Source organism: Marmota flaviventris, chromosome 13 (genome assembly GCF_047511675.1).
Source record: "Marmota flaviventris isolate mMarFla1 chromosome 13, mMarFla1.hap1, whole genome shotgun sequence".
NCBI classification, from domain to species: Eukaryota; Metazoa; Chordata; class Mammalia; order Rodentia; family Sciuridae; genus Marmota; species Marmota flaviventris.
The window spans coordinates 103667779-103694687 of NC_092510.1; the positions used below are offsets into that span (position 1 = coordinate 103667779).

The window sequence follows — 26909 nt, forward strand, 5'->3', positions numbered from 1 at the left end:
CGCCGCTCTTGCGCTGCCCACGTGTCCCTCGCAGCGCCCCGTATCCGCGCCGGCAGCAAGATGGCGGCGCTGACGGGAGGACAGCGGCCGCGCCGGGGGCCGCGGGGGCCGCAGCGGAGCTGCAGCGGCTGAGGCCCCCGAGCGCAGCTCAAGGCCGCGCCCGCCGCTGGAACCCCGCCTGTGGCCGCACCGGCTCCGGCCTCGGGGGAGCCGGGACATGGTGCGAGGCGCGCCGCGCCGTCGCCGCCGCTGAACTCGCGGGCCGCGCCCGGCTCGGACGTCCAGCGGGAAGATGTTCTCCGCGCTGAAGAAGCTGGTGGGATCGGAGCAGGCCCCGGGCCGGGACAAGAACATCCCCGCCGGACTGCAGTCCATGAACCAGGCGCTGCAGAGGCGCTTCGCCAAGGGCGTGCAGTACAACAGTGAGTGCGCGGGGCCGGGCCTGGCGGGGGCGGCCCTTGGCCGCGGGTCAGTCCCGGGGCGTCTCGTCCGACGGCTGCGGGCCGAGCGGTGCCGCGTCGAGAGCCGCCCGCTTTCGCGGGCGTCCGCCTTGGGGCCGTTACGTAACGCGCGGGCGGGAGCTCGGAGGCCGGCTCCCGGGGCGCTCGCCGGGGTCACGAGAGGCCCGGTGGGCTCTAGGTTGAGCCGTGGGCTCTTTGTTGACTTGGTGCCCAGCTGGAAGCAGAACATCATATCTGCTACGCCACGCATTTTCTCTTCTCTTTTAAAGAGGCAATTGCAAGGGATATATTTAGAAAGCTCCAGGAGGCACAGTCTCTTCTTGTGGTTGTTGGAGACCTCCCTGTCCGTGCCGGAAGGAGGGGTTGTGCAGACGCCCCGTGCGCCCAGGACGGATCTATGTTCCTTTATAAATTATGTAAATTGTGCAGCTCCCAGATGCGGACTGTCCTCTTGACCTCTTTTGAGTTTTTCCATTTGTAGGCTCTATAGCAAAATCTAAAGGCTTTTATGTGGTTCCCTGCTCTGATACTCATTCGCTAAATTTCTGGAGATTTTGGGACACACTCCACCCAACTTAACTCACTTTAAGGGGTCCCTTATGTTGCCCATTATATTTCCATGGTAATGTGGCATATTAAAGAAACTGATAAGGAAGACTTTGTGCAGGTTTGAAAGCAAACTCATTTTAGATGTGTGATTTTTGACATTTTGCGTTTATTTCTCGCGCAGAGAATATTAAGTCAAAATATTCATTTACGCAAATCTTTGAGAATCTACATTTGGATTCTTTATTTAAATTTATTGCTTGCAGTGATACTTTTAAACCTAATCGTAGTCCCTTGGAAATCGGACCTGAACTGCAAATTGATCACTTTTTCAGAAAGGGCTCCCTAAAGGCCTGCCCCCTTGTGGTCCCCGGTAGAAGGGACTAAAAAGGGCTGTGGAATTGTAATTCTTAAGAGTTAGAAAACTATTCTCCAGTAGCTCAGTGAAAGGTGCCAAGTTGAGAGAAATGTGGATTTGTACCAAAATTACGTTTTAGAAGGATATTGTTATTATTGTTAAATAATACACAATTTTGAAAGTTTTCCATTTCCTGTGTTAGAATACAAAATTTCTAGTGCACATTTCCCAGACCAGCAATATCATAAACCAGCAATATCATAATTGTAGATTCAGTATTCTTATCAACTGTTTTATTTCCAAGCACTTATCTCTTATAGAACATTGTCCCCTGGGGCCAGTTAGTCATTTTCTTTTAAATGATAGGATAATGAGAAGTAAGTCACATCACACATGCACAGAGTCCCAACACACCCATCAAATCAGAATCAAACCCTGAATGAGACAGTGGGATCTTATTCCCATTTTAGAAGTCATTTGCATTTAAACTAGAAGGAAGAATGTTTCCATGGTCAGTCCACCCTCTTCTCCTGCTGTTTGATGAGAAGTGTTAGTGTGGGGCAGCCTCCTGAAGGAGGAATCCCTCGCTGTGGAACTCTCAGCTGGCCTTGCTGAGGATCCTGGGACAGAGACCTGCAAGAGAAATTCAGTCGACAGACAGGTGAAACAGCACAGTAACTCAATGGAAAAGAGAATCAGTCCTGGAAAAGTGTGGCAGAGCAACTAAGCAGATTCCAGCACATGTCTGAACAGGATTCAGAAGGAAAGCACAGCAAGAATGGAGACAAGGCAACATTTGAAGAATTGAAGACTGAGGATTTTACAAAGTTCATGAAATGTGTGGAACTCCAAGAAGTGCTGGTCCAGAAATTTAAAAAATATCCACAACTAGATACATTATTGAAAGTGTTCAGTACTTCAAAATGTAAAAAAGAAATCTTTGATGTTTCTAGAGCAAAAAGACCACTTTCTGAGGACTGAGCTAAGGATAGCTCTGGGGAGCTTAGGGCCTAAGTTAAGTCATGGTCAGCCTGGGGAGTCTGTGCCTGGCTCTACAGCTGTGGTGGAAGGAGTATGGTTAAAATTGCTTTCAGCCTCAGATCGGTAGCCTTTTGTACAGAGGTGGTTGCAGAAGCATACACTGAAGGATGTTCTTTAGACAGATGGAAATTGAACTCAAAAGAGGTGCAGGATTTAAAAAGCAAAGGTAAGCAGAGGAATTGGTCGGTGTGAGTGAAATCTAAATACATTGGTTACCTTAATCATTAATGATAATGGTTTATATGTATGTTTCTGTGACAAAATACCAGAATAACAACAAGGAAAGGTTTATTTTAGCTCAAGGGTTCAGTCCATGGTCAGCCAGCTCCATTGCTTTTAGGTTTGTGGCAAGACAGAAAACATGTAGAAGGGCAGGTGGAGGAAAGTTGCTCACCTCAGGCAACCAGGAAGCAGAGAGAGAGAGAGAGCACGAGCGCGCACACAAGGAAAGGGCCAGGAAGCAAGACATGCTCTTCCAGGGCACGCCTCTAGTGGCCTACTTCTCCAGCTAGGCCTAACCTACAGTTTTCACTAATCCTAATAGTCCACTCAATTTTGAAGCCATCAGTGGATGAGCAAATCAGAGCCCTCGTGACCCAGTCACTTCCATATAAGCCTGTGTCTGGACATGGCTGCATTGGGAATGAAGCTCTCAACACATGAGCCTCATGGGGTGTGGGAGCATTTCAGATCCAGACTGTAACAATCGAGAATATAAAAGAAGGCGCCAAAAAAGCAGAAATCACAGAAACCAGGACGAGAACTGAAAAGAAAAGTGTATTAACATTAATCTACATTACAGTAAATGTGAATGTTAAAATTTTTAAGAGTCACTGTTCAAAGAAAAAATAGTTTGCAACTCTTCAAATAAATACCAGGTAAAAAGAAGGGGAAAAAATCTTGTCCAGCCTATGAAAGACAGCAAAGGCTGCAAGAAAAACCAGGATAGTAACTTAAAATTATAAAATGAAGTGGTTAGAAATAACACCATTTCTGTCATCAGTCACACAGTGTCATCAAGCAAGACTCATCAGTTCAAAATAGGAATGGGAGGCCTGATTTTTTTTTTCCCTTATTTTGGCCATATGGTCTCCAAGAGACACTCCAGAACTTAATGTCAAAAGCTGGGAATAAGGACTTGGGAAAAGATAATGGGCAAGCATGAACCATAAGAAGGCTGCCCCAGCTGTAGTAATGTCACACAGAACACACTTTGGAGGTAAAAGAATGGATGGGAACAGGGAGGGAATTGCAGACAAAAAACAATTATTTGTATGTGATTCTTCAGTTCCTCTCAGAAGGGTTAGCCAAGAAAAAGGACAATCTCAAAAAACACCTAAGAATCTATATCAGGGCAGGTGCGGTGGCGCATGCTTGTAATCCAGCAGTTCAGGAGGCTGAGGCAGGAGGATCACGAGTTCAGAGCCAGCCTCAGCATCTTAGAGAGGCCCTAAGCAACTCAGTGAGGCCCTGTCTCTAATAAAATACAAAAAAGGGCTGGGGACGGTGCTCAGTGGTTAAGGCCCCTGGGTTCAATCCTTAGTACCCCCTCCCCGCCAAAAAAAGAAGAATGTATGTGAGGACCACATTCTGTGATGACAGTGCCACTGACAGGGTCTGGCTATGTTGTCTTTGCTGTTCTCATGGGCTCAAATGGCACTCCTGCTTCAATCTCCCAAGTAGCTGGTATGTGCCACTGCACCTAGCTCCCAGCTTTGTTCTGAAACTTGAAAACACTTCTGTGTCAGTCAGCGCTCTGTAGCTCTAACAAATGCTTGAAATAGTCAACTTACAACAAGGAGAGGTTTATCTTGGCTCAGTCTTAGAGGTTTTGGTTGGGGGTTGATTGGCCCCAGGCTTTGGGCTTGTGCAGCACATCATGATGGGAATCCATGGCAGAAAAAAGCCACTCACCTGTGTCCAGAGGCTCGAGGTGGGCATGGGTGAGAAGAGATCAGGGTCTCACTGTCCTCTGCAAGGGTACAACTCCAAGACCTCCTACAAGGCCCCACTCCTAAAGGTTTTACTGTCTTGCAGTAGCATCGTGCTGGGAATGAAGCCTGTGATACACGGGCCTGAGAGCAGGGGGTTTAAGATTCAAATTGTAGGGGCTGGGGTGGTGGCTCAATGGTAGAGTGTTAGCAGTCTAGCACAACTAAATAAATCCTGAGCAAGTAGAAAGAAGAAAATAATAGGCAAAAAGCATAGACATGATAAAAAAGGACCAATTGAGACATTCAGCAAAACAAAGAGGGTGTGTTTTGTGTGTAATTACTATTAAAGTAGACAACTCTGGGAATATTAATAAGAAAGACAAAGCACAAATACCATTCATGCAGAATACACATCTCTAAATATAAAATATAAAAAATGTGGTAACTACTTTGCAGTACTGGGAATTGAATCCAGGGTGCTGTATGTGCTAGGCAAGCACTGTGCCACTGAGCCTAGTCTCCAGTCCTACATATTATGAGTAACTTATACCAGTAAATTGACAACTCAGGGTAGATGGTATCCTGGAAAATGACTCCACAGGACCCTGCCTTCCCGTGAGCAGTGTGTCCAGACTGTACATAAATGCAGAAGGTGGGAAAGCTGTCCTGAAGACTATAAGCTTGACCCCAAACAGACCAGAACAGCGCCACCTGTAGCACAGATGTGAAAGCCTAACAACAGAACAGGAAGTGGAATCTAGAGAATCATAAAATAATAGCACTAATGAATGTGTGTTGAGACAAGTAGGATTGCCTTGGGAATGCAAGGATCCTTCAAGGTATGATTTACCAGCAGGTTAAAGGAGAAAACAGTGCAATCTTAAGAGGTAACAGGAAAAAGCCTTAATGAATTCAACACTCATGATTTACAAAAACAATGAACCCCCAAAACACTTCTTACCAAACTAGGAATACAAAGAAGCTTTTACCTGTCAAAAGGCATCTACCCAAACCTGTGTGTAACAGTGAAACATAAGAAGCTTTTCTCTTGAAGCCTGAGCCAAAACAAGGTCACCCACGTTAACTGAGTTCTTCACAAAATAAGAAAAGAGGATGGAGAGAGGTTATCTCTTCCCTCGGGGACAAAGCTTACAAAATAGAAATGCCAGTCCCTCCTCTCAGGGTGCACTCGCAGTAGACCCAGCCTCCACATGTGGCAGTGTGGTCCTCTGCCCTGGAGGATGGTATAAGAGAACACCTAAGAGAGCAGTGCGTTCTGCAGGTCTTGAACTTGGGTGCACAGCTGCTTGGCTCCTTGTTCTCGGAAGTGGACACCAGGTCCAGAAGAAGTAGACTCTGCTGCCCTTCGCCCCATGCTGTTTACCAGACCCTGGAGAGGGTGGGCCTTTGTTAAGTCCCTCCAGAGAAGCTGTTTATAGAAGGGAATGGTGCCCTGGAATTGGTCATCACTGCTTGACTTCTGAGTGGGTGTGCCCACAGAATCATCATATCGTCCAGAAAAATTTCAAATGGAGATTTCTTTAAGGTGTTCATTGGATGGTGATGGTCCAGGCAGCCAGGAGAAACACCACAGATTCTTGCAGATGGATTCAACCATAATCGAATGAGATGGGGAATTTTTAGTACTACATTATAGTACTGTTTAGTACTTCAGTGTAGCAAACGTCATCACCCATTTGTCCAAACTCAGGATGTGCATCACCAAGAAGCAGGGAAGGGCAGTGTGCCAGTCACCACAGGTATACTGAGGGTAGAGATGGACTCTGGGAAGCGGGGCTGTGGGGTCAGGCAGGGCATGATCTGTCTATATTTCCCACTCAGTTTTGCTGAGAACCTAAAACTGCTTTTTCTAAAAATTTTTGATTGAGCTAATGTGGTGGCCTGTAATCCCAGTTATTCTGGAGGCTGAGGCAGGAGGGTCACAGGTTTGAGGCCAGCCTGAGAAATTTAGCAAGACCCCGTCTCAAAAGGAGGGCTGGGGATGTGGCTCATTGGAGAGCACCCCTGGGTTTAGTACCAAGTACCAGGAGGAAGGGGGGGCAAAAAATTAATGTAAGAAAACAATTCTAGAACTAAAGGATGTACATTTTTCACATTCTTATTTTTTAGGCTGAAAGGGTTCATGGAACCTTGCACCATGCACAGGAAAAACACCTGCCAAGGTTCATTTGATGTCTTTGCAGTAGCAGAGGGGAGAGCAAGATAAGGGGGGTTCACAAGGGCTGGAACAGTGCTCACTGAAGCAAGTAGGTCTAGTTATGTTAATGACGGGTACGTGGGTGCTGAGGCACAAGACACCAGGAGAGATTCAGGATCACTAAATGTGATTTTTAAATGTTCACAAAGCTGATAAATATATTGTACCCTATAATAGGTTCTGATGCACATTTAGGAAAGATAATGATCTATAATTGATCCTAGATTAAGATGGAGAATGTTCATCACTAGTAACATGCTCTATAAGAAATGATAAAAAGAGCCTTGCAGGTTGAAATGAAAGGATACCAATAGTAACTTGAATCCACACAAAGAAATAAAAAATACTTAGGAAAGTAAAAGAAGAAGAAGAAGAAATTGAAGGTAAAACAGCCCCCAAAAATGAGTACAGAAGACAATTTGACTAGTAAAGTTAAAAAAAAAAATTGATCTAATTTATGTGAGAAAAGTTATCAATTAAAAAATGCGCATTCTTTTAACCCCACATGGAAAATTCAGAACTGACCATAAGATGTTTCAATACATTTCAAAGGATTTATACCACTTTCCCTAAACTCAGTGGCAAATAATAACCAGGAATTTAAAATCTTACACTTGGAAATCAAGTGACGCCTTTAATAGAAGTAGTCATGGAAATAAATTACTTAGAATTGAATAATGGGAATGCCACATACCAGCCCTTGAGGGGTCTCCGCTAAGCATTGGTGGCATTGCTGGATGCTCGCACCGGTGACAAAGAAAAGCAAATCAAGGAATTGAGGAAACCCAGGGGGAGCCAGTGGAGACGTATGGAAGGAAGACCTTGTGGAGAGAGGACTCTGAAAGGGCCAGTGTGAGGTCAGCAGGAGACATTGCCCACCGCTGAGCTTGTGTACAGGTGCAGTGCTGGGCTGGATCCCAGAGCCTCATGGCCTGGCAGGCACTCCACCACTGAGTAGCATACCCAGCCCTTTTTCTTCAGTTTTTACTTCTGAGACAGGGTCTCACTAAGTTCTTTAGGGCCTAACTAAATTGCTGAGACTGGTTTTGAACTTGTGCTCGTCCTGCCTCAGCCTCCTGAGCTGCTGGGATTGCAGGCATGCTCCACCATGTCTGGCTTAACCCTTTTTGTTTTTATTTTTTTATTTTTTAATATTTTTCTTAGTTGTCAATGGACCTTTATTTATTTTTATGTGGTGCTCACACATGCCAGGCAAGCGCACTACCACTGAGCCACAGCCCCAACCCCTTTGTTTTCATTGTGACACAAGGTCATGCTACACTACCCAAGCTGTCCTGAAACTGTTGGGCTCAGTGATCCTTCCTCCTGCCTCAGCTTCTCAAAAGCTGCATTACAGGCATGTGCCACCACACACAGCTTGTTTGTGTTTGTTTTTGTTTTGACTAGTGCATTACAGTTATATACAATATTGGGGTCCATTTTGACATGATTATGCAAGCGTGGAAAACTTAGTTTTAAATGGACATGATTTTTGCTCAGAAATGAAAAAGATACTGCATTTTAAATGCAGTAAGCAACAAATCTAGACAGATTAAATGCTTTGTGTAGATACTAAGAAAATTTGCCACAACTGGTCCAAGAACCTGAAGTCCCATGAAAGCAACACCCTGGCTCCTGCCTCATGGCCCTGCCTGGCACGAAGAGTGACTCTTGCTGCCCACAGGTATAGAGGGCTAACATACTCTCCCTGTTACCTCCCTGTTCTGAAAAAAAAAGGACTTTTTACACGCCTGGAGAGTAGGTAGTCATCCTCCCCAGTCCTGGCTGTTGGCCTCTCAGGGGCGATCGGAGCCTGCTGCCTGAGAACAGACTGAAGACTGCCTCTCTGTCTGTCTCACTCCTGTGGAAGGAGCGAAGGGCAAGGGCCCCTTGTGTCTCTAGTCTAGGCCTCCGGTGGGTGGTGCCCCTCCAAGCCAGCAGAAGGTGTCCCTGCCACACACTCCCTACATTGCAGCTCAGGTTCGAGTCACAGACTCCAGGAGCTCCTGCAGTGTGTAGCACAAATGTGCATCTAGCTGACACAGGGTGAGCATGAAGCTCTTGTATTCTCTGGGAACATAAGAAGGTAGAAGAGGGTGAGTCCCTGAGATCTGAGAACAGCTGCTACTTTCAAAAGTTGTAGTAAAGTTGGGGCTTGGGAGGAATGTGGAGGTACGGAAATCAACTTAACGCAGCTTTCAGGAGAAGAGATGAATATCAGTGGGAACAGAGGGGCCTTGAAGTAGGAGCAGGGGAAAGAAGTTAGACCGAGAGATGGCCCAGGACAAGTCCAGTTGAACTTTGAGGCCAAGGTGGCCACTAGTTTTTGGTGTCTGGGGTCCTGGGCACCACAGAATTTGAGAGAAGGGAGGAACTTGACACTGGAGCCCGATGAGACAACCTGGGAGAGGGACATGAACGGAGGAGCTCTTGAGTTTGCCCCTTGGCCTGGCTCTCCTGAGCTTCCCCTGCCTTCCTGACCCTTCCCTGACTCATTCCTACTGTCCCTGCTATTCATGGTGCTCTTGGTGTCTTCATCCAGGCTGTCTACTATCCACACAGCTTGCAAGACTGCCCAGGGAGTGCCGACCTGACCACAGTGCTCTGGGGTCCTTCCCAGCCATGGGTGCCTTAGCCCTCCCACAGAACTGCCCATCTCAGGAACAGGGCTACCAGAAAACCCAGAGACTGCTTCCCCTCATGTCCCCCCAGGCTCACTTGCTCCAGCAGTGCTCATCTTTGCTGACCCTGTCCTTCACCTGGAGCCAACAGGCTCCAGGGCAAGGGCCTGGCGCACACAGTAGAGTCAGAGATAAGTTGCAGCCCACTGTGAAACCTTGCCTTCAGAGTACCAGGGAGCTGGGAACAGTGGCCACACCTGTGACCCCGAAGGCTGAACCAGGAGCAAAGCAAGTCCCAGGTGAGCCTGGGCAATGTAGCCAGATCCTCTCAAAATAAAAGGAGAGGGGTGCAGCTCAGTGGTAGAGCACTTGCCCACATTTTTGAGGCCCTGGGTTCATTCCCAGCACCAACCAACAAGGGGCTGTGGCGAAAGTAGGTCAGGAGCAAACCATGGAAGCCCAGGGTGCCACCATGGGCACTTCAGCTACTACCCCTCTGTGGTTCAGCGGTTCAGCCCTCATCCTGTGGGTCCTCTGCAGTCCCCCAGGGGAGATCCTGCTCTCCCAATTAGAAAACATGGCTCAGGGTGTGGCCTCTGTCAACCTAGGAGGAGACTCCTGCCCTTGCTGCTTCCAGTGGCACCGTGCTCGCTCACTGCTGGGCTTCCTTGTGCCTTGGGAGAAGCTGTCCATGTGCCTTGTCCAGTTCTTTCCCTACCCATTTACTCACCTGGGGCTTGATTCCTGCAAAACGGCCTTGTGGTGGAGTAGACGTGACCTTTGAAGTTGTGACTTTAATTCCTCTTCCTTTCTTTTTGCCTCTCCTCACCTCCAGTGAAGATAGTGATCCGAGGAGACAGGAATACGGGCAAGACTGCTCTGTGGCACCGGCTGCAGGGCAAGAAGTTCGTGGAGGAGTACATCCCCACGCAGGAGATCCAGGTCACCAGCATCCACTGGAACTACAAGAGTGAGTTCCCCCTCCTCCCAATGTCAGTGTCCCTGGCCCATCTGCTCCTGGAGATGTTTTCCCCAGACTGAGGAAACACTGGCCACACTGTGGAATCCCCAGCTAGACTCATTTGGGCTGTTTTGGGGGCTCTTATTAAAGCTGCTTTTGAATCACCCCATCTGGATTTAAATCTGTGAAATTTCAACTCAAATTTGAGTCTCAGGCCAGGGTGGCCACAGGTTCAGGAGACAGTAAAGGAAGCACTTCCAGAGACTGAAGCTCCCCAGAAGGCCCAGGAGTAGCCATTCCTGGAGCACAGGGACACTCCTGTAGGCCTGCACACTGGGCAGGATCAGCCCTGCGGGAGGGTGTGCTTCAGACCTAGTCCTCCCTCCCTCTGGGTCCTGGGCTCTTTTCATCCCAGCACACTTTGGAGTAGGGCATTGCTGCTGCAGAGGGTAGGGGGTCATGGGAACTTGGAAAATGGCCTCCTTCTCATGAGGCAGCTCGGAGTGGACCCGAAGACCTAAAGAAGACCCGAGGAGGAGGCTGCAGGGTGGGTCACAAGGCCACCACTATCCTGGACCTGCTCCCCATGTCCAACAGCTCTGGCCTCCAGCACTGAGCAGGGTTCCCTCTTACCTCAGATGAAGAAGTCGGTTAAGGGGAATGTGATTCTGGTGGCCATACTGCGTTCAGTCTGTCCAGTGTGTGGAATGACCTGAGGACTCAGCAGGCTAAGGGCCCAGCGAAGGGCTCCTGTCCAAGCCAACCCCCTTCCTTGCTCAGGCCTGCCCAGACCCTGGGTCTAAAAGGGCAAGTGGGCACGGAGCCTACACAGAGCTCACAGGGAAATAGAGCCCACAAGGAAGCTAGCAGCTGTGTGCCTGGGGGCAGGAGGCACTGTGCCTTTGCTCTGCTGCCGGCCTGCGGGGGCCACCCTGCCTACCACCAGGGAGCTGCTTGTCAGGTAGTAGGTAGTGCACAGGTCCCATGGGCACTGGCACCTTGGGGAGGGGCAGGCAGCCACACCAGAATCGTCCCTGATTCCCAGGGGTGATGCTGGGCACTAACCTGAGGGTTTCCCTGTTTCAGCCACTGATGATGTGGTGAAAGTCGAAGTCTGGGATGTCGTTGACAAAGGTAAGGTGGTGCTTTACTTTCTGCTCATGCTCCATTTTCTCTGAACAGAGGACCTACACACACACCCCCACTGCATTTGCATGTTCTGTGCCCATAACCTCAGGTCTTGGCACCTACCCTGTGGTCCTGTGCCCTACTTAAGACCTCTTTTGCCCTGTCACACACTCCCAGCACCGTAGTGTTGTGGGAGATGTGAGTTTGCTGACAGCTGTTTACAGGTAGGCTCTGGGTGCCCTCGGCTCCCTCCTGAGCCTGTTCTAGGTTCCAGGTCCCCTCCACTCCCCTCTGTGTTTGGTGAACAGGGTAGATGTGCACAGTGGACCTGTTGCCACCACAGGCTAGTCCGCTTTGGGCATGTTTGATGCTGAGAGGCCAGTCATCTGCTGGGGTGGGCATGCTTCAAGCTCTGTGGCCCACATGGGGCTACTTTGGGAGCCTCCCCTCTCTCATTACAGCTGGTGTGGCTCCCCAGGCATCAGACACCCGTTACACTGGGATTCTGGTGTCTGAGTGGCTGGCCGCCCTGTCCTAAGGGAAAAGAGGGATGCTGGCCATGGGGCACACAGGTGACTTTTGGGCAATACCTATTTTATCTGGCAGAAGGCCTGATGCCTAGTGGTCCCCCCATGACCCGACCCCTGTCCAGCTTTCGCCTGCCTGACCACAGCTGTGGCGCTGGGAAAACCTGGCCTGGCATAGCCCCTCGTTCAGATGGAAGGTGCAAATCCCACACACCACAGCAGGAAAGCACAAAGGTTTTCACTCACAGATCCTGATGGGGAGAGCACTGTGAGTCGGGAGGACAGTCTTCCGTGCCTGGGTCATAGAACAGAAGCAAAGCGTTAGGCAGAGGAAGAAAGACTGGCCTCTGGCCAGTGCCTTTGTTAGATCAGGGTATTTTCCAAAGAGGAGTTTTAATGGGTGGTTTAAAGCAGGTGGCACAAGTTCTGTGGTGTCATGCTGTGTCTGAGGTCACTGAGGTGTGTCATGCAGTCCATGCAGCCTGTGTCCATGCAGCCTCTGTAGCTGCCCCTTCAGGAGATGATCAACTGACAAAAGTAGCTGGATGGACCACCTGAGAAACTGGAAGGAGGTGTAGACATTGCCAGTGGTGCTAGAGCCCTCCTTCTGGTCTCAGAGAGTTAACCGTGCTTAGGACAATGCCAGGACTCCTTGAGCAATAGGAACTCACTGCAGCACCCCACAGGTCAGGGCCCTGTGCCTACGGCTGAGGCTCTGCTCCTTCATTTCTGGGCAGACCCCAGCCCACATGCAGACCTTCCCCAACCAAACTTACAGAGCCAGCAATCCTCATGACAGTGTCTGATCTCATTCCTGTCTTCCTATATCAGGTCACAGTTCCCCCTCTGTGATCCTTGGGGTGAGATCTCACAGCTTTCCCTGGTGCCAGCATTGTGAGTGTGAGTGTGAGTGTGTGTGTGTGTGTGTGTGTGTGTTTAGCATGATGCTAATCAAGAGGTGACCTGCCATACTCAGCTTCCCTGGCATGGCTGTGCTGGGTCCTCCAGTTACAGGGCTTCCTTGGGAAGAGTGTCTTCCGTGGGCTTATGGTTTCCAGTACAGGAAGTGCATGCTCCTCTTCTCTCCCCATGCTCATTTGGGAATAGATTCAGGTCCATTGGGATGTTGGAGGGTCAAGGATATTTGAGGCCTCCTCTCAGTGGTTGCTCCAGGGGCAGGCCATCTGGAACCCATCCCAGTGGACCTGTGTCAACCTGTGCTTCCACATAACTCCTCTGCACGCTCGGTGCATGTGTCTCTGGCCTTGTCATATTTTCCCACCTCGAGGCAAGAATTGCATCTGCCTGCAGGCACCAGGCAGCTCCAGCTGAGCTGTCCCCCACGACATGACCCTGTCCTGGCCACTTCTGCCCCATGGAGGGGCCGTGGTCTTGAGTTTTGTGCTTCCCCAGCGCCTGCCTCAGCTTTGCTTGCACTTGCTGCAGTGGGATGCAGGTGTCCCATGGGCAGTCCTGGAAACCTCGTGGGCTGTAACCCAGTGTTGGATCAGCCTTTCAGGCTGGGACCCCTTCCAGGGGGCATGCTGTGCTCTCAGCTGGCATGAGGGCCTGGGGACGGAGGGTGATCCTCCTGTCCAGGAGCACTCTCCTGCCCTGCTAGCCCCAGCACCAGGTCTGGTGATGGCTGGTGGAGCTCGCTGGGTCCACACCTGCCTGGCAGAGCCTGACTCATCGGCTGCAGCCAGGCAGCACCAGCTTCCTTTTGGCCTCACATTGCTCCTTATGGGGGCACCCTTTCTGGTGAGGAGGAAAGCATCTCTGTTCCCCATCCCCATGGGACAAGGTCTGAGCACTGTTGACAGCAACAGAGTGGGAGCAGTGATGACTGAGGGCTGGAGGCCAGTGGCGAGTTTGTGAGGACGGGCAGGTTAGGCCCGTGGGCTGCAGGTGTCGACTGAACGGTGGGGCAGAGCTCATGGATATGTGGAGGGCTTCTAGAAAGAAGGGAGACAGGGAACAGCTTCCCCAACTTTTCATTTCTTTGGCCTCCCTGTCCCACCAGCCAAGCACCTGGCTCCTGTCCAGCTCCAGCCCTCCTGCCCAGGAGCTAGTCCTGTGGCCACTCAGTGGCAACTCATTCCCAAGAGTGTGCTGGTTGAGGGCTGGGGATGTGGCTCAAGCGGTAACATGCTCGCCTGGCATGTGCGGGGCGCTGGGTTCGATCCTCAGCACCACATAAAAATAAAATAAAGATGTTGTGTCCACCAAAAACTGAAAAATAAATACTAAAAAAAAAAAGTGTGATGGTTGAGCAGGAGGATTCTGCCATCAGGATGTGGACAGGAACAAGCTTATCAGCTGTCGGCATGCTTGTGCCTGTGTGGAGGGCTGAGGCTCAGTGTCCAGCCTAGGAGGGTCAATAAGGGTCAGGCCAGGAACTTGGGAGGGGCTGATTCCCCAGGCAGGTCAGAAGATGGTGAGAAGTTCAGAAATGGGCTCAGGAATGCGATGGAATGTGGCACTTTAGATAAATGAGCCTGGTTGTTCTTGGGCTCTTTGCCCTGGAGTTCCTGTGTCGTGAGCAGCACCCCTGCCCAGTTGAACATTCTAGAGATGGAGGGAAGGACAGAGTGGTTGTCCCATCTTGTTGTCATGCAGAACCCCACAGAGCCTGGGGTCAGCCCCAGGCAGGGCCCTGGCCATCCCCTTGTCAGGAAAGCCTTGATGACTCTGAAGGCCGACGACATGGCTTGGCAGCCTTGGCCACAGTCACTGTCCTCCTCCTCCCCCCCTAGCCAGGCTGCAGCCGGGGTTGAATTCTAGGCTTTCTTTACACTCTGGGCACGAGCATCTGAAATCTCAGGGAGTAACGTGAGAACTACTTTAGGAAATGCAGCTTTGCTCACCCAGGCTTTGCCCCGGTGGGGGTCCCCTCCTGCTCTGGGCTTGGCCTTGGGGCTGTTAGGACTGAGTCAGCAGGAGGCCCCCTTCCCTCCGTGGCAGACTTGGCTGGCATAGGTCTGTAAGCTGTCTAACCACCTGAGCCCTCCTGCAGCTGCTGGGCCCGTTGGGCCTTTGCCCTGCATCTTTTGGCCCAGTCTCTTGCCAGCCTTCCTCCTCTGAATGGCCCTGTCCAGAATGGGGGCCCCATTTTTCGCTTTCTCCCAAGACTGAGCAAGGGGCAGTTGGAGATGTCAGGAGCACTCCCTTGGGTCAATAGCTGAGCGGGGCACAGTCCAGCGTAGCACTGCAGGGCCAGAGTGGGACTAGGTAAAGGCATGTCCCTTGAGGCATTCCCTGGGCCTAGGGATCCCACCTCATAAGTTTTGTTTGTCATTTTATAAGGAAAATGCAAAAAGCGAGGTGACGGCTTGAAGACAGAGAATGATCCCCAGGAGGTAAGCTGCAGTGTCAGGACCCCAGACAGAGTTGTCTTTGGTCACTTGGGACCCCTGGCAGTCTCCAGCCCTTCAGACTTTTCTGCCTGCCCATCTTGGGTTCCCCTGAGTGTCCCAGTTACTCTGTAGATGTGTAGGCTGCTGACCATTCCTGGTTGCTTCCAGACCCCATGCCATTGGAGGTTGGGTTTGGGGTGGCCACCCCAAGGGAGTGACCCTGCCTGCCCTTCTTGGTTTCACTGACCCTGTGTGAGTTTGAATGACCTGGGTAGTATGTGAGTGGCTACACTTAACTTGACTGCCAGAGCAGCCTCAGCCCTTAGAAATCGTGGCTGTGGCCCTGAAGTCTGCAGCCCAGTGCACCCCAGTCCTGTGGTCCCCACTTGTGCCCTTCTCCTAGTTGTTTCAGGGTGCTTGTACCCTGGCTTCTCCCTCTGGGCAGGGTGCCTCTTCCCTCTTCTTCCAGGCAGGACAATTAAGTGCAACACACACCCACCTGGCTCTAATTTATGTGCTCTAGAAAGTTGTAATGGCTCCAGAACTTGCTTCCCTATTTCTGAGTGTTGGCTCCCATCCGAGTTGGAGTTTGCTGAGGGACTCACCACAGGTTAACCCTGGGTTCACCCCAGCCTTCTCTCTTCATGTTCTCTCCATGTTATCTCTTCAGGTTGAAAAAGTCCCATTCAGCCTTTTCCGGGTGGCTGAGGGTCCACGGGTGGGACCTGGCCTTGGACACAGTCTTACCCTGTCCACTCCTGTCTTCAGGCGGAGTCTGAAATGGCCCTGGATGCCGAATTCCTGGACGTGTACAAGAACTGTAACGGGGTGGTCATGATGTTTGACATCACCAAGCAGTGGTAAGCAGGCAGCGTCCCTTTGCTGGTTCACAGCCTCCTGCAGGGTCTGTGGCAGTCAGTGTTCCTGCCTGGAGGACCACATCTATGCCTAGGACAGATTGGGCCCATGTCTGTGCCGTGTGGAAGATAGTCAGATCCAGGGCAGGCCAGTAACAAAGGGTAGCTTTCACAGCCCTGAAGACACCCTCAAAAACCTGGCAGCCAAGTGGCAACTTATGTTAGGGGCGCCTCAAGACCCCTGCACTTGATGACTTGCCAGGAGGACAAAGGTAACAGTCACCACAGCAAAGAGTGAAGAAAAAGTGAGTAGCAGGCAGAGCCCCCCCAACCACCAAAGGTAAAAAAAAATCCAATTCTTAGGTGTGGTGGTACAGACCTGGAATCCTACAACTCAGGAAGCTGGGGCAGGAGGGTCACAAAGTCCAAGCCAGAGCCAGCCTCAGCAGTTTAACGAGGGCCTGAGCAACTTAGCAGACCCTGTCTCAAAACTTTAAAAAGGACTGGGGATGTAGCTCAGTGGTTAGGACTCCTGGGTTCAATCCCTGTACCCCCACTCCCCACAAAAAAACTGAAGAAGCCGGGCTTGATGGTTCACGCTGTAACCCCAGCTATTCAGGAGGAGGCAGGAGGATTGCAAATTCAAGGACAGCCCAGGCAGCTTAGTTAGACCCTGTCTCAAAATAAAAAGGTCTGCAGGTGTGGCTCAGTGGCAAAATGCATGCCTCACAGGCAAGACCCTGGGTTCAACCCCCAGTACCACAAAAAAATAGAATACAAGTGTTGAAGGAAGGCCTGACAGCCATTTTAGAGACAGCCTGTGAAGTGCTTGTGCGGCCTCTCACTGCCTTAGGGTCTGCCATCACTTACTTATTCATATGACTGTGTCATGCTGGCTAGGCAAGTGCTCTACCACAAGCCACATGCAGAGCCCCTGCATAATCCATGTTCATCATAGAAAACTGGAGAATGCAGGAGAAAACTGTCAAGAGAGCACCACCACTAGCTGCTGGCAGAGTCCAGCCTTTTTTTTTTTTTTTTAATATATATATATATTTTTAAGTTGTAGTTGGACACAGTACCTTTATTTATTTTTATGTGGTGCTGAGGATTGAACCCAGCACCTCTCACGTGCTAGGTAAGCACCCTACTGCTGAACCCCAGCCCCTCCCCCAGCCATTTTTTTCTTCGTAATGTGGGCACATATGTGCTGGAGTCCTACTACTGCTACCCAGGAAGCATGCTGCTTTTCTTTCAAGGACATGTTTCTACATGGTGGGATACACAGGCTTCTGTGGGTTCCCATGCTAGGCTTTGGGAGCTAGATCTTACACTTGGCACACTCCATTGACTTGAGTCTGAAGACCTGGGCCCGCAGGGTCTGGAGGCTTTGCACACACATCCTCATTCCTTCCCTCACGGCCTGTAGGGACCACATGCTACAGCACCACCTGAGGAGGGCTGACCACCAGATTCTGGGGCTGTTGGCAGCATTCTGGCAACAGAGCAGGCAGTCACTGTATCCTGGGCCATGAATTGTGACTCAGTGGAGTGCACCTCTTGCACACGTGCATACAAAGCTGCACTCTTCGCTCTGTTGCTGAGCTGGGAGGAGAGCATTTCTCCTGCACAGGTTCTGGTGGCTCATTGGCCTGGGGAGGAGGAAGTGGCTTTGACCATGTGAAATCGAGTTTGGATGTTGAGGGGCCACCTCAGCTCCACTGAAGTGTACTGTATTCTTTGCAGACAGGCCACATGAGGCCCCTGTACCTTCCAGGGGGCAGAACTGGAAGGACAGGCAGTGCCCTGAAAGCCAGTGAAGACCAGATAGCTGGGCTGAGCATGGGGCTGCAAGTGTGCCTGGGCTGCAGTGTGGAGAGTGTGCAGGAGGGCCAAGCTGCCTCAGGGAGGAAGTGGTCAGGTGCTTGTCGGGGTCCTTGAGGCTGCAGCTGTTTCCCAGGGCTCACATAGGGGCACACATCAAGCCAGTGTGTGAACCTGGAGGCACCTCGTGGGCAGGGAGATGCAGGAGAGGCTGCTGCAATTATGGGCATGTGGTATTTCCACCACTTCCTTTCCGTGGGGAAGCTTGGTGACACCACTAGTTGTACCCTTCCAAGCCACTTGGAAAACAGTTTGGGACAACCCGTGAAGCCAAGCAACAAGGAAGACCCATGTGAGGTCAGTTCTAGAGAGACCTGCCTGTTCACCCTGCAAACCTGGCAGCATAGTTCTGAGGAGCAGGGCCCTGAAGACAACTCAGCCAGCAGCAGAAACATCAGCAATGGCATCTAAGAGCCCAGTCGACAGGCAGATGTGGACAAGCTGCAGCCCTGGCCGTGGTGCATGCCAGAAGCTGAGATAAGCCACCTGTGATGTGTTCCTTCAGGTGATGCTGGAAATGGGCAAAACTGGAGGCAGTTTTGTAGGAACATGGACAAGGAAAGGCAGAGGAATAAGGCACCTGGACTTGGGGTGCAGAGGTGCGTGCTGTCTGTGAGAAGTGGACAGGGCTGCAGACTGCAGGGTTGCAGTGCTCACTGCTATTCTCCAGAGCCCTCCCACAATGATGCGGTCTTAGAGGTGAAGGGCAGCCCCAGTCCATACAGTCCTCTGGGGTGGTGCGACTGAGGCTGAGATACTCTCCCTCCCAAAGGACCTTCAACTACGTCCTCCGGGAGCTTCCCAAAGTGCCAACCCACGTGCCGGTGTGTGTGCTGGGCAACTACCGAGACATGGGTGAGCACCGAGTCATCCTGCCGGACGATGTGCGAGACTTCATCGACCACCTGGACAGGTGAGTGCCCTGAGCCTGCTTCCACCTGGGGTAGTGTGTTGTGCTCGGATAGCACTGGGGAAGGATGAACAAGCTCTCCCAACACTGTGCCAGAGATGGAGTGACAGCTCTGGCCCAACCTGGGGAGCCAGGAGGGAAAGCCTGGGGCACTGGGGTCTGGAACCCCGAGGCTCAGGTCTCCACAGTATGGCAGTGCCCTGGGACATGTCAGTGAGGGTGAGGTGCCAGGACCCCCAACAGGCTACCTGGCTCCTGTCCAATTCCTTAAGCCACCCTGGAGGGATCCAGAGCTCCACGACTGGTCCCGCTTGTCCAGTAGCTGTAGTGGGTCCTCAGCCTGCCGCAGGAGGGAAGCCCACTGTGGTCTTGGACACAGGAGTGAGCCCAGCCCCACCAAGGGCCTTTCTCTTGACTTCCTTCTCTGAAAACAGGCCTCCAGGCTCCTCCTATTTCCGCTATGCAGAGTCTTCCATGAAGAACAGCTTCGGACTCAAGTACCTGCACAAGTTCTTCAACATCCCATTTTTACAGCTGCAGGTGAGTCCTCATCATGCAAGTAGGGGCACCAGCAAGGACCCAGCAGGCTGGAGCTGGGATAGGCAGCAGAGCTGACCCAGGCCACCAAGGGTAGGGTGCTGGCCATGTCCCCACATCGGAAGCCCCTCTGCCTGTGGCATAGCTGTGGTGCCCACCCTTCCTTAGATACACATCAGATGCAGAAGTCCCCATCACACTGATGCCCTGTCATCATGGGGTGCATTCCAGGGGATGTGTGGGGCCAGCACTCACTCTGGACTGTGGCCCTTGGACCATTTTGTAAGGACAGGCTTTAGTGTGCCCTGCCCGAGTCGTCCCCACTTCCTGGGTGCAGGTGAGGCGAGGAGGCCTGGCACTGTGCCTTTGTCTGGGATTCTTTCAGTTAGTAAAGCTGTGCAGCTGGTGAGGAGGCCCTAGGTCCTTCACCCAGTGTCTAGCATTCTGTCTTGTTTCTGTGGTACTTTTATCAAAGGAACCAGCTTTGGTCTGTTATCCTCCTCTGTCCCTGTTCCCTCTAGGACCCCACTAGTGTGCGCCTCACCCTCCTGATTTGCTTTGGGGTTCATGACCTTGCTCTTCTGAGGTCTGGGCAGCTGTCTTGCAGACTGACCCTCCTTTGGGTCCAGCTGAGGCTTTTCTTGTGGCTCCATGGTGGCTTGGGTTGTGACAGAAGACTGCAAAAGTGAGACACGCTCCTTGGCTTTTCGTCACATGTCCTGTGGGGCACATGTGTCTTGTCATGGGACAAGGGAGGCAGTGGACTCCTCGGGAGCCTCTGGAGCCCTTCCAGTTTCCGCTGTGGGCATAGCCTCGTGGGCAGCTGAGTGCTGGGAGTCCCGGGACCGTCCCACTCTTAGTATCAGGTACTTCAGGCACACAGACCATGTGTGGTGACCTCCCAGCCCAGGGACAGCAGTGAGCTGGACAAGAGTGGGAGGGTTCCATGGGTCCTGAGCATGGACCCAGAGGACTAGGGCCAGGACAGCTGTAGCTGGTGGACAGGAACAGAGTGAAACAGGCCTGGGCTGTCTGTCTGGACACCCACAGTCCTGCCACCATTCTTTAGATGTCAGACTTCATTCCCTCTTGCCTTTTTTCCCTTTTGACAGTCATGAGACTCCTGTAGCGTGGGGCTATGCAGGGAGCCATCAGTTAGGAGGAAGGCCAGGTGTGCAGGGTCCTGTGGGCCTCACTCTGTTTCCCAACACTGCGCACATGTGGCCTGCAGCACTCACAGCATGGATATCATGATCAAGGGTGCAACATCTGTATTTTACTGAATTTGAATCTAAATGTGAGAAGTACTGTGAGAGGCCAGGGCTGGTGCAACCCAGAGGAAAAGTCAGCTCAGCTTAGGTCTTGGAGGGCTACAGTTTGCCCTAGGCCGTGGCTGGCTGAGCCTTGCCACCAAAGCTGTTCCTAGGCCTTCCAGGGCTCCTTGTGTGCATGGGGATCACCCTTGTCTTCTACCCAAGTAGTTGGCAAGGCTGAGCTCTGCATCAGAAAAGGCTGCACATGCATGGGGTGCCATGGAAATGGCAGGTGCACTTCTCTAGATGAACTGCGGGGCTCCTGAACCTCCAGAGACATGTTGTGGAAATGGAAGGGGGCTGCTTTCAGGTACAGATCCTATGTGGCCATCTTCTGAGTCACATGGGCCAGCTGTACAGGTGGTCAGACCCCACACACCTCGCAGTCCTGCCCAGTGGGATGCTCAGGGTGGAGAGGGGTGCTGCTCAGCCTTGTCCACTGGTCTCTGCAGAGGGAGACGCTGCTGCGGCAGCTGGAGACGAACCAGCTGGATATTGATGCCACGCTGGAGGAGCTGTCAGTGCAACAGGAGACCGAGGACCAGAATTATGGCATGTGCGTGAGCCTGGGAGCTGGACCTATAGGCCAGCACCTCCACGGGGGCGTGCTACCAGTGGGCCCCAGTGTCCAGATATGGGTTGGGCCCAACCTTTGTTCTGCCCAGTGAGGTGGTGGAGGGAGCTGCACACCTGGGATTGCTGAGTCAGCTTGAGGGTACAGCATGGGTTGGGGGTGCCCCCATCCTGACTACCCGGCCCCCTTGGACAGGTGCCTCATGCTGCCACCTGCAGCCCTTCCCTTTCCTCTGCCAAGGTTTTGTATTATTAATGTGTGATAATAAAATATTTAGTCAGGTCAGTGCATGTCTGGAACAACTGGAAATAAATCATAAACGGAGCTACACTTACAGTGGAGTGGGCCCAGCCCCTCTAACAGGCTCCTGGGGACAGGGTGGATGGTGGCAGACCACGCATACTCAAGCTTCAGTGTCAGGCCTCCTTGCACAGATCCTGCAGACCCTCCCTCAGCCTGTGCAGCTGTGAAGTCACAGTCCACACAGGTGGGCCTGGATGGGCAGCTACTTCTGTGTCACTTATTGACTTGACTCCTTATATGGAATGAGCCACACCTGCTGACTACCAGGTGTGTGGTCACAGGCCAGTGCAGACAGCCACATGGCCCATCCGAGCTCTGGCCAGACCAGCTGGCCCCTGATGGAACTTGGTTGCCTCCTGCCCCTAGTGGGGTTCAATTTTCCAGATTGGTGCCAGCATGAATTGAGAACTTGGTTTTGGGAAGGATCCAGTGCTGGAGAGTGGCAGTAAACAGGACAGGTTATCCCAAATGGCCTGGCCACTGAGCAGCACATGTTCTGCCTGCAAGATAGCCTGGGTCAGGTTGGGGTGTACGTCAGTGCTGTAGTGCCTGCCTAGCATGCACAAGGCCTGGTTCCATCCCCAGTACCTCCTCCACAGGGCAGAAGCTATGGGGGGGGGGGGGTGGCTGACAACTGGATAGGCCTCATCGTCTGTCCTCCTGGGTATGATGCAAGCTGGATACTCCAGTACCTCTATGGCAGAAAGACTGCCCTCTGGAGCCTGGGAGGGAGAGCTAAGAGGCCTCACTCCAGCCCTCTGCCCTCCCTCCAGCTTCCTTGAGATGATGGAGGCTCGAAGCCGCGGTCACGCATCCCCTCTGGCAGCCAATGGGCAGAGCCCATCCTCAGGCTCCCAGTCGCCGATTGTGCCTCCAAGTGCTGTGTCCACAGGGAGCTCTAGCCCCAGCACACCCCAGCCCGCGCCCCAGCTGCCCCCCAGCACCTCCTCAGCCTGCCCCCCTGTGCTACCCATATCCTCTGCACCCTCCTCCGAAGCCCCGCCCCTTCCTGCACACCCCTCTATCCCTGCCCAACCCCCACCCCAGCGACGCAGCATCATCTCCCGGCTATTTGGTACCTCGGCAGCTGCAGATGTGGCCCCTTCACCTCCAGGTAGGCCCAGAAGCAGCCCTTTCACTAAGTGGACTCATGGAGTGGCACCCTGTGTCTGTGGCCCCATGTGCCCTGTATACCAGGATATGGCCCCCATCCCTGGCAAGCTTCCCCCTTCCTCCTGGGCAAGTGGTCCCATGGCCAAGCTCTGGAGGCAGCTTTGGTCTTCAGCCCAGTCACACAAGCCACCACCCTAACCCCTTGCTGGCCTGCGGACAGGCCCACAGAGGGCTCAGGAGCCGGCATCTGTTGTCTACAGAACCTGCCCCAGCCGTAGAAGTCCCAGCAAGAGTCCAGAATGTTGAGGACTTTGTTCCTGAAGACAGGCTGGATCGAAGCTTCCTGGAAGACACAGTCCTGCCCAGGAGTGAGAATGGTGGTGCAGGCCCACAGCAGGACAGCGACAGGTGTGGATAGTTGGCAGACCTGAGCACAGATGTCTAAGACACCCCTGGGGGTGTCACACAGCATCCCTGGTGTTCTCTGGGAAGTAGTCGGCACTGAGGACAGAAGCAGAGCTAAGTGGAGAGCAGAGGGAAGTGCCTGGGCCCTGAGCACATCCCTAGGCTGGTCCACTTGAAGGTTGTAGGCAAGGCCACCTGGGTTTCAGATTTCCTGGTGGGCCAGAGCAGGCACTTCAGAGAGGAGAGGCTGAGCTAGGTGCACACACTGCCCACTGGCACATACCTGTAATTCCAGTGACTTGGGAAGCCAAGGCAGAATTTTATGTTCAAGGCCAGCCTTGGCAGTTTGGCAAAACCTTGTCTCAAAATAAAAAGGGCTAGAGGCATAGCTAGGTAGTAGTGCAACCCTGGATTCCATCCCTAGTACCCCCCTCAAAAAAAAAAAAAAATTAATACCTTGGTAGCTGCAGATGTGGCCCCTGCACCTGTGGCCCATGTGCCTTGCATACCAGGATATGGTACCACAACCCAGAGCTGGGTTCTGAGCCATACCCTTCCCCCTGGGTCTGGCCTCTGGGGCCAGCCCCTCTTGCCACTCTGCCCTAAGTACCATCTCCAGCTGATCCCCAGATTCAAACCCAGGTTCCAGTCCCACTTGGCAGATCCCACCGTGGGTGGCCACTGGCATTCCCAATGGCACATCATGGTGAAAGTGGGCTTCTCTACCAGAAATGCATAGATGGATAAGCCCAGGTGCCCAAGCTGGGCCCCTTTTCCCACTGGCCACCCCACTGGCTAGCAGCAGGCACCACTGCCCACCTCCCCACCCATCTCTGCTCAGGTCTCCCCACTGGAGCACACACCCAGGGTGGGGCAGCCCCACAGGCAACCAGGGTGAGGAGCCAGCAGCACGTGGTTCCCTGTGGCCTCTGACTGCCCTGCCCCTCCTTTGCAGTGACGGGGAGGCCTTAGGAGGGAACCCGATGGTAGCAGGTTTCCAAGACGATGTGGATCTTGAAGACCAGCCCCGTGGCAAACCCCTGCTGCCCTCTGGCCCCATCCCCAGCACACACATCAGTCTTTCGAGTGAGGAGGAAGCAGAGGAGGTGGCAGGTCACTCCAGAAGTGCTGCCCTGCCTCCCCAGCAGTGCTCACAGCCAGAGCCAAAACGGTATGGGTGGGGCCCCCAGGGAATGCCCAGGAGCTGGGGGACAGGGCATCCCAGGGTGGCCTCCAAGTTCCTGACCCTTCTTGCCATGAAGGTCATCCAAGGCTTCATGGCCACAGAAGACAGCAGTTCCCACACAAGCAACAGCGCCCTCCTGGCCAGGCGGGCTTCCCACTAGCTCTGGGCCTGAGAAGCTCAGCAGCACGAAGCCACCCAAACTCGCCACCAAGGGCTCCTCTCGCAGACCTGGAGATGGTAAAGATGGGCAGGTGTCGTCCTCAGAGAGTGATCCTGAGGGGCCCATTGCTGCCCAGATGCTGTCTTTCGTCATGGACGACCCTGACTTTGAGAGCGAAGAGTCGGACACTCAGCGAAAATTGGTGAGGACAGGTTGCTTGCTGACTGTCCTCCTGAGATGGAGGTCAGGAGGTGAGGGCCCAAGAAGATGGGTCAGTGCTGGCTTCCTGTCCTGCTGTGACACTGTGCCGCCTGGGAACAGTAGATGGGGCCTGTGCAGGATGTCCCACATCCTACATAGGCCTTGCTGGTCCTGACTCTAGGATGGGCTTGGGAGCATACACACCTGTCAATGGAGTCCCCTGAGAACTCCCCACCTTGTTTCAGGGAACCATGGGGGTGGAAAGGGACAGTGGCCCTACCAGCTTCTCCTTGTCCAGGATGAGCTCCCTGTGAGAGAAGACCCCTCTGACGTGACTGACGAGGACACCAGCCCGGCCCAGACACTCCCACCACCCAGGCCTCCTGTGCCCTCCTTCAGAATGAAGAACGATGCCGATCTCTTTGGGCTGGGGCTGGACGAGACAGGACCCAAGGAGAGCAGTGAGGAAGGTGGGCGTGTGTGGGGATCCATTGGCCTCTTTGGAGCCTGGAGATACAGGCTATGATCCTTGTCCAAAGGCCAGTGTTAAAAAGAGTCAGCCCAGCCTGAGCGTTTTCCCTTGGGATAGCTGTTGGCCAGTGGGGTCTTCCAGCTATGCTATACCTCCTGGTGTGGCCCAGGACTGAGGCAGCCACATGCACAAGCCTAATACCAGCAGTGTGGGGCAGGGCCAAAGCCTGAGAGTTTGAGTTTCTAATCCCCAGATGTTCACTGTTCTGCCAGCACCCCAGGATTATGAGTGTTCTAGGGCTGTGGTTTGGGACCAGACTGGAGGGGTGGACAGCTGGGGGTCCACATAGCAGGCACTTGGTGGCAGCACTCTGAGAGCTTGCATCTACTCCAAAGTTGGCCCCTAGTGTGGACAAAGCTGCTGTGATCTGCAGTTCTGAGCACACGTGGTTTTGCTGGTGGTTCCAGCCCCAGCAGGCTGGCCCTGGTCCTCCACTCTCAGACCCTGACCAGCAGCTTAACCCTGCACTGTAGCAGGAGTTTCCTCCCAGGCCTATTCATGGTGTGTCAGCCTGAGCACATGAGAGATTCTAAGGTCACCCGTGGCCAGGCCCAACCTGCAGTGGGCTGCTGCAGAAGCCTCTGCCCAGCACGCCACCTGGGCAAGGTAGCCACAGCTGAAGCTTGTCTCCCACACAGACAAAGATGGCAGGCCGCTCACCAAGGAGAAGAAGAAGAAGAAGAAGAAGAGCAGAGAGGTATCAGCCACCCTCTACTGGCCTGGGCCTGTGCACTGGGGGGAGGTAGGCTATGGCCCCCTAGTGGCCCCAGGTGACTGATTGTCCCCCTGCCAGGAGGAAGAAAAGGCCGCAAAGAAGAAGAGCAAACATAAGAAGAGCAAGGACAAGGAGGAGGGCAAGGAGGAGCGGAGGAAGAGGAGGAAGCCCCCTCGAAGCACCACCGAGCTAGAGGCCTTCCTGGGGGGCGGGGCCCCAGGCCGGCACCCTGGGGGTGGAGACTATGAGGAGCTGTAGCCTGCACCACTATTCTGGGAAAGGACCACCCTACCGCGTGTCCCAGCCATCGCCTTTGCCCCATGTGGCCTGGCCCAGCACGCTCTGCACTTGCTTCCTTGCTGGAGGAGGCCCAGGGCCAGGCCTTGGTGGCCAGAGGCCTCTGGCCAGGCGCCACAGGTGCTGGGCCTCAGGCCAGCATGAGCCTGCTCTACAAGGAGGGAGGGGACAGCTGGGCTGCAGCTGGCTTGGTGGATGACCTGGTCCTCTCCAGGAAGAGCCACAGCCAGTCCCCAGCGTTTCTCAGGGAAGTGACTGAGGCAGAGGAGGGACCCGCAAGGGTCTGTTTTCAGAGGCAGGGCATGGGGCTGCTCTGCTTCTCAGATGTCCACCACCCAGCCCTGCTCCTGCTTGCCCTCCCAAGTTCTCCAGGGCCACAGCATGCCAATGGGTTCTGCTTCCTGTCGCAAGCCTTGGGCTGTGGATTATCCCTTCCCATGGACCCTGAGCACAGGTGCACACTCATGGGAGAGTGGCACACCCACCTTGCAGGGTGAGGCCTGTCCTGGGAGCGGGTGGGCGCAGCTGCACCTCTGCGCAGGTGAGCCAGGCTGGAGCTGGAGGCACCTTTCAGACACTCCACTCAGACTATAAAGCTCTGGTTTTACCACCGCGTCTGTTCTTTTCCTTTCTTTGGCTCTGTGAACCATCTGTGGTAGGACCAGCCTACCACTCCTTCACCTAGGTTCTCTTAACAGCCCCAAACGCCTTCTCCAGAAGCAGCTTCCCTCACCTAAAAGTGGTCTCTGACTTACCACTGGCTGCCTCAGC

At 53.1% G+C, this 26909-nt stretch overlaps 1 protein-coding gene across 1 annotated transcript; it reads left to right on the forward strand.

Annotated features, from left to right (window-relative positions):
- Window positions 1-44: 44 nt before the first annotated feature.
- Window positions 45-26753, forward strand: Rabl6 (RAB, member RAS oncogene family like 6). Its single transcript, XM_027941678.3, has 15 exons — window positions 45-422; window positions 10015-10149; window positions 11227-11274; window positions 15102-15154; window positions 15920-16011; window positions 18665-18805; window positions 19237-19342; window positions 21105-21208; window positions 22303-22643; window positions 22903-23050; window positions 24003-24218; window positions 24310-24595; window positions 24893-25064; window positions 25765-25823; window positions 25920-26753. The coding sequence occupies exons 1-15, from the start codon at window positions 293-295 to the stop codon at window positions 26097-26099; spliced, it is 2211 nt and encodes a 736-aa protein (XP_027797479.1). The 5' UTR covers window positions 45-292; the 3' UTR covers window positions 26100-26753.
- Window positions 26754-26909: the final 156 nt, after the last annotated feature.

Excerpts from the sequence above, each read along its gene's own strand:
- Rabl6 (XM_027941678.3), top strand. The coding sequence starts at position 293 with ATGTTCTCCGCGCTGAAGAAGCTGGTGGGATCGGAGCAGGCCCCGGGC. Across the intron at positions 16,012-18,664 it reads TTTGACATCACCAAGCAGTG|GACCTTCAACTACGTCCTCC; the intron begins GTAAGCAGGCAG and ends TCCCTCCCAAAG. Across the intron at positions 24,219-24,309 it reads TCACAGCCAGAGCCAAAACG|GTCATCCAAGGCTTCATGGC; the intron begins GTATGGGTGGGG and ends CTTGCCATGAAG.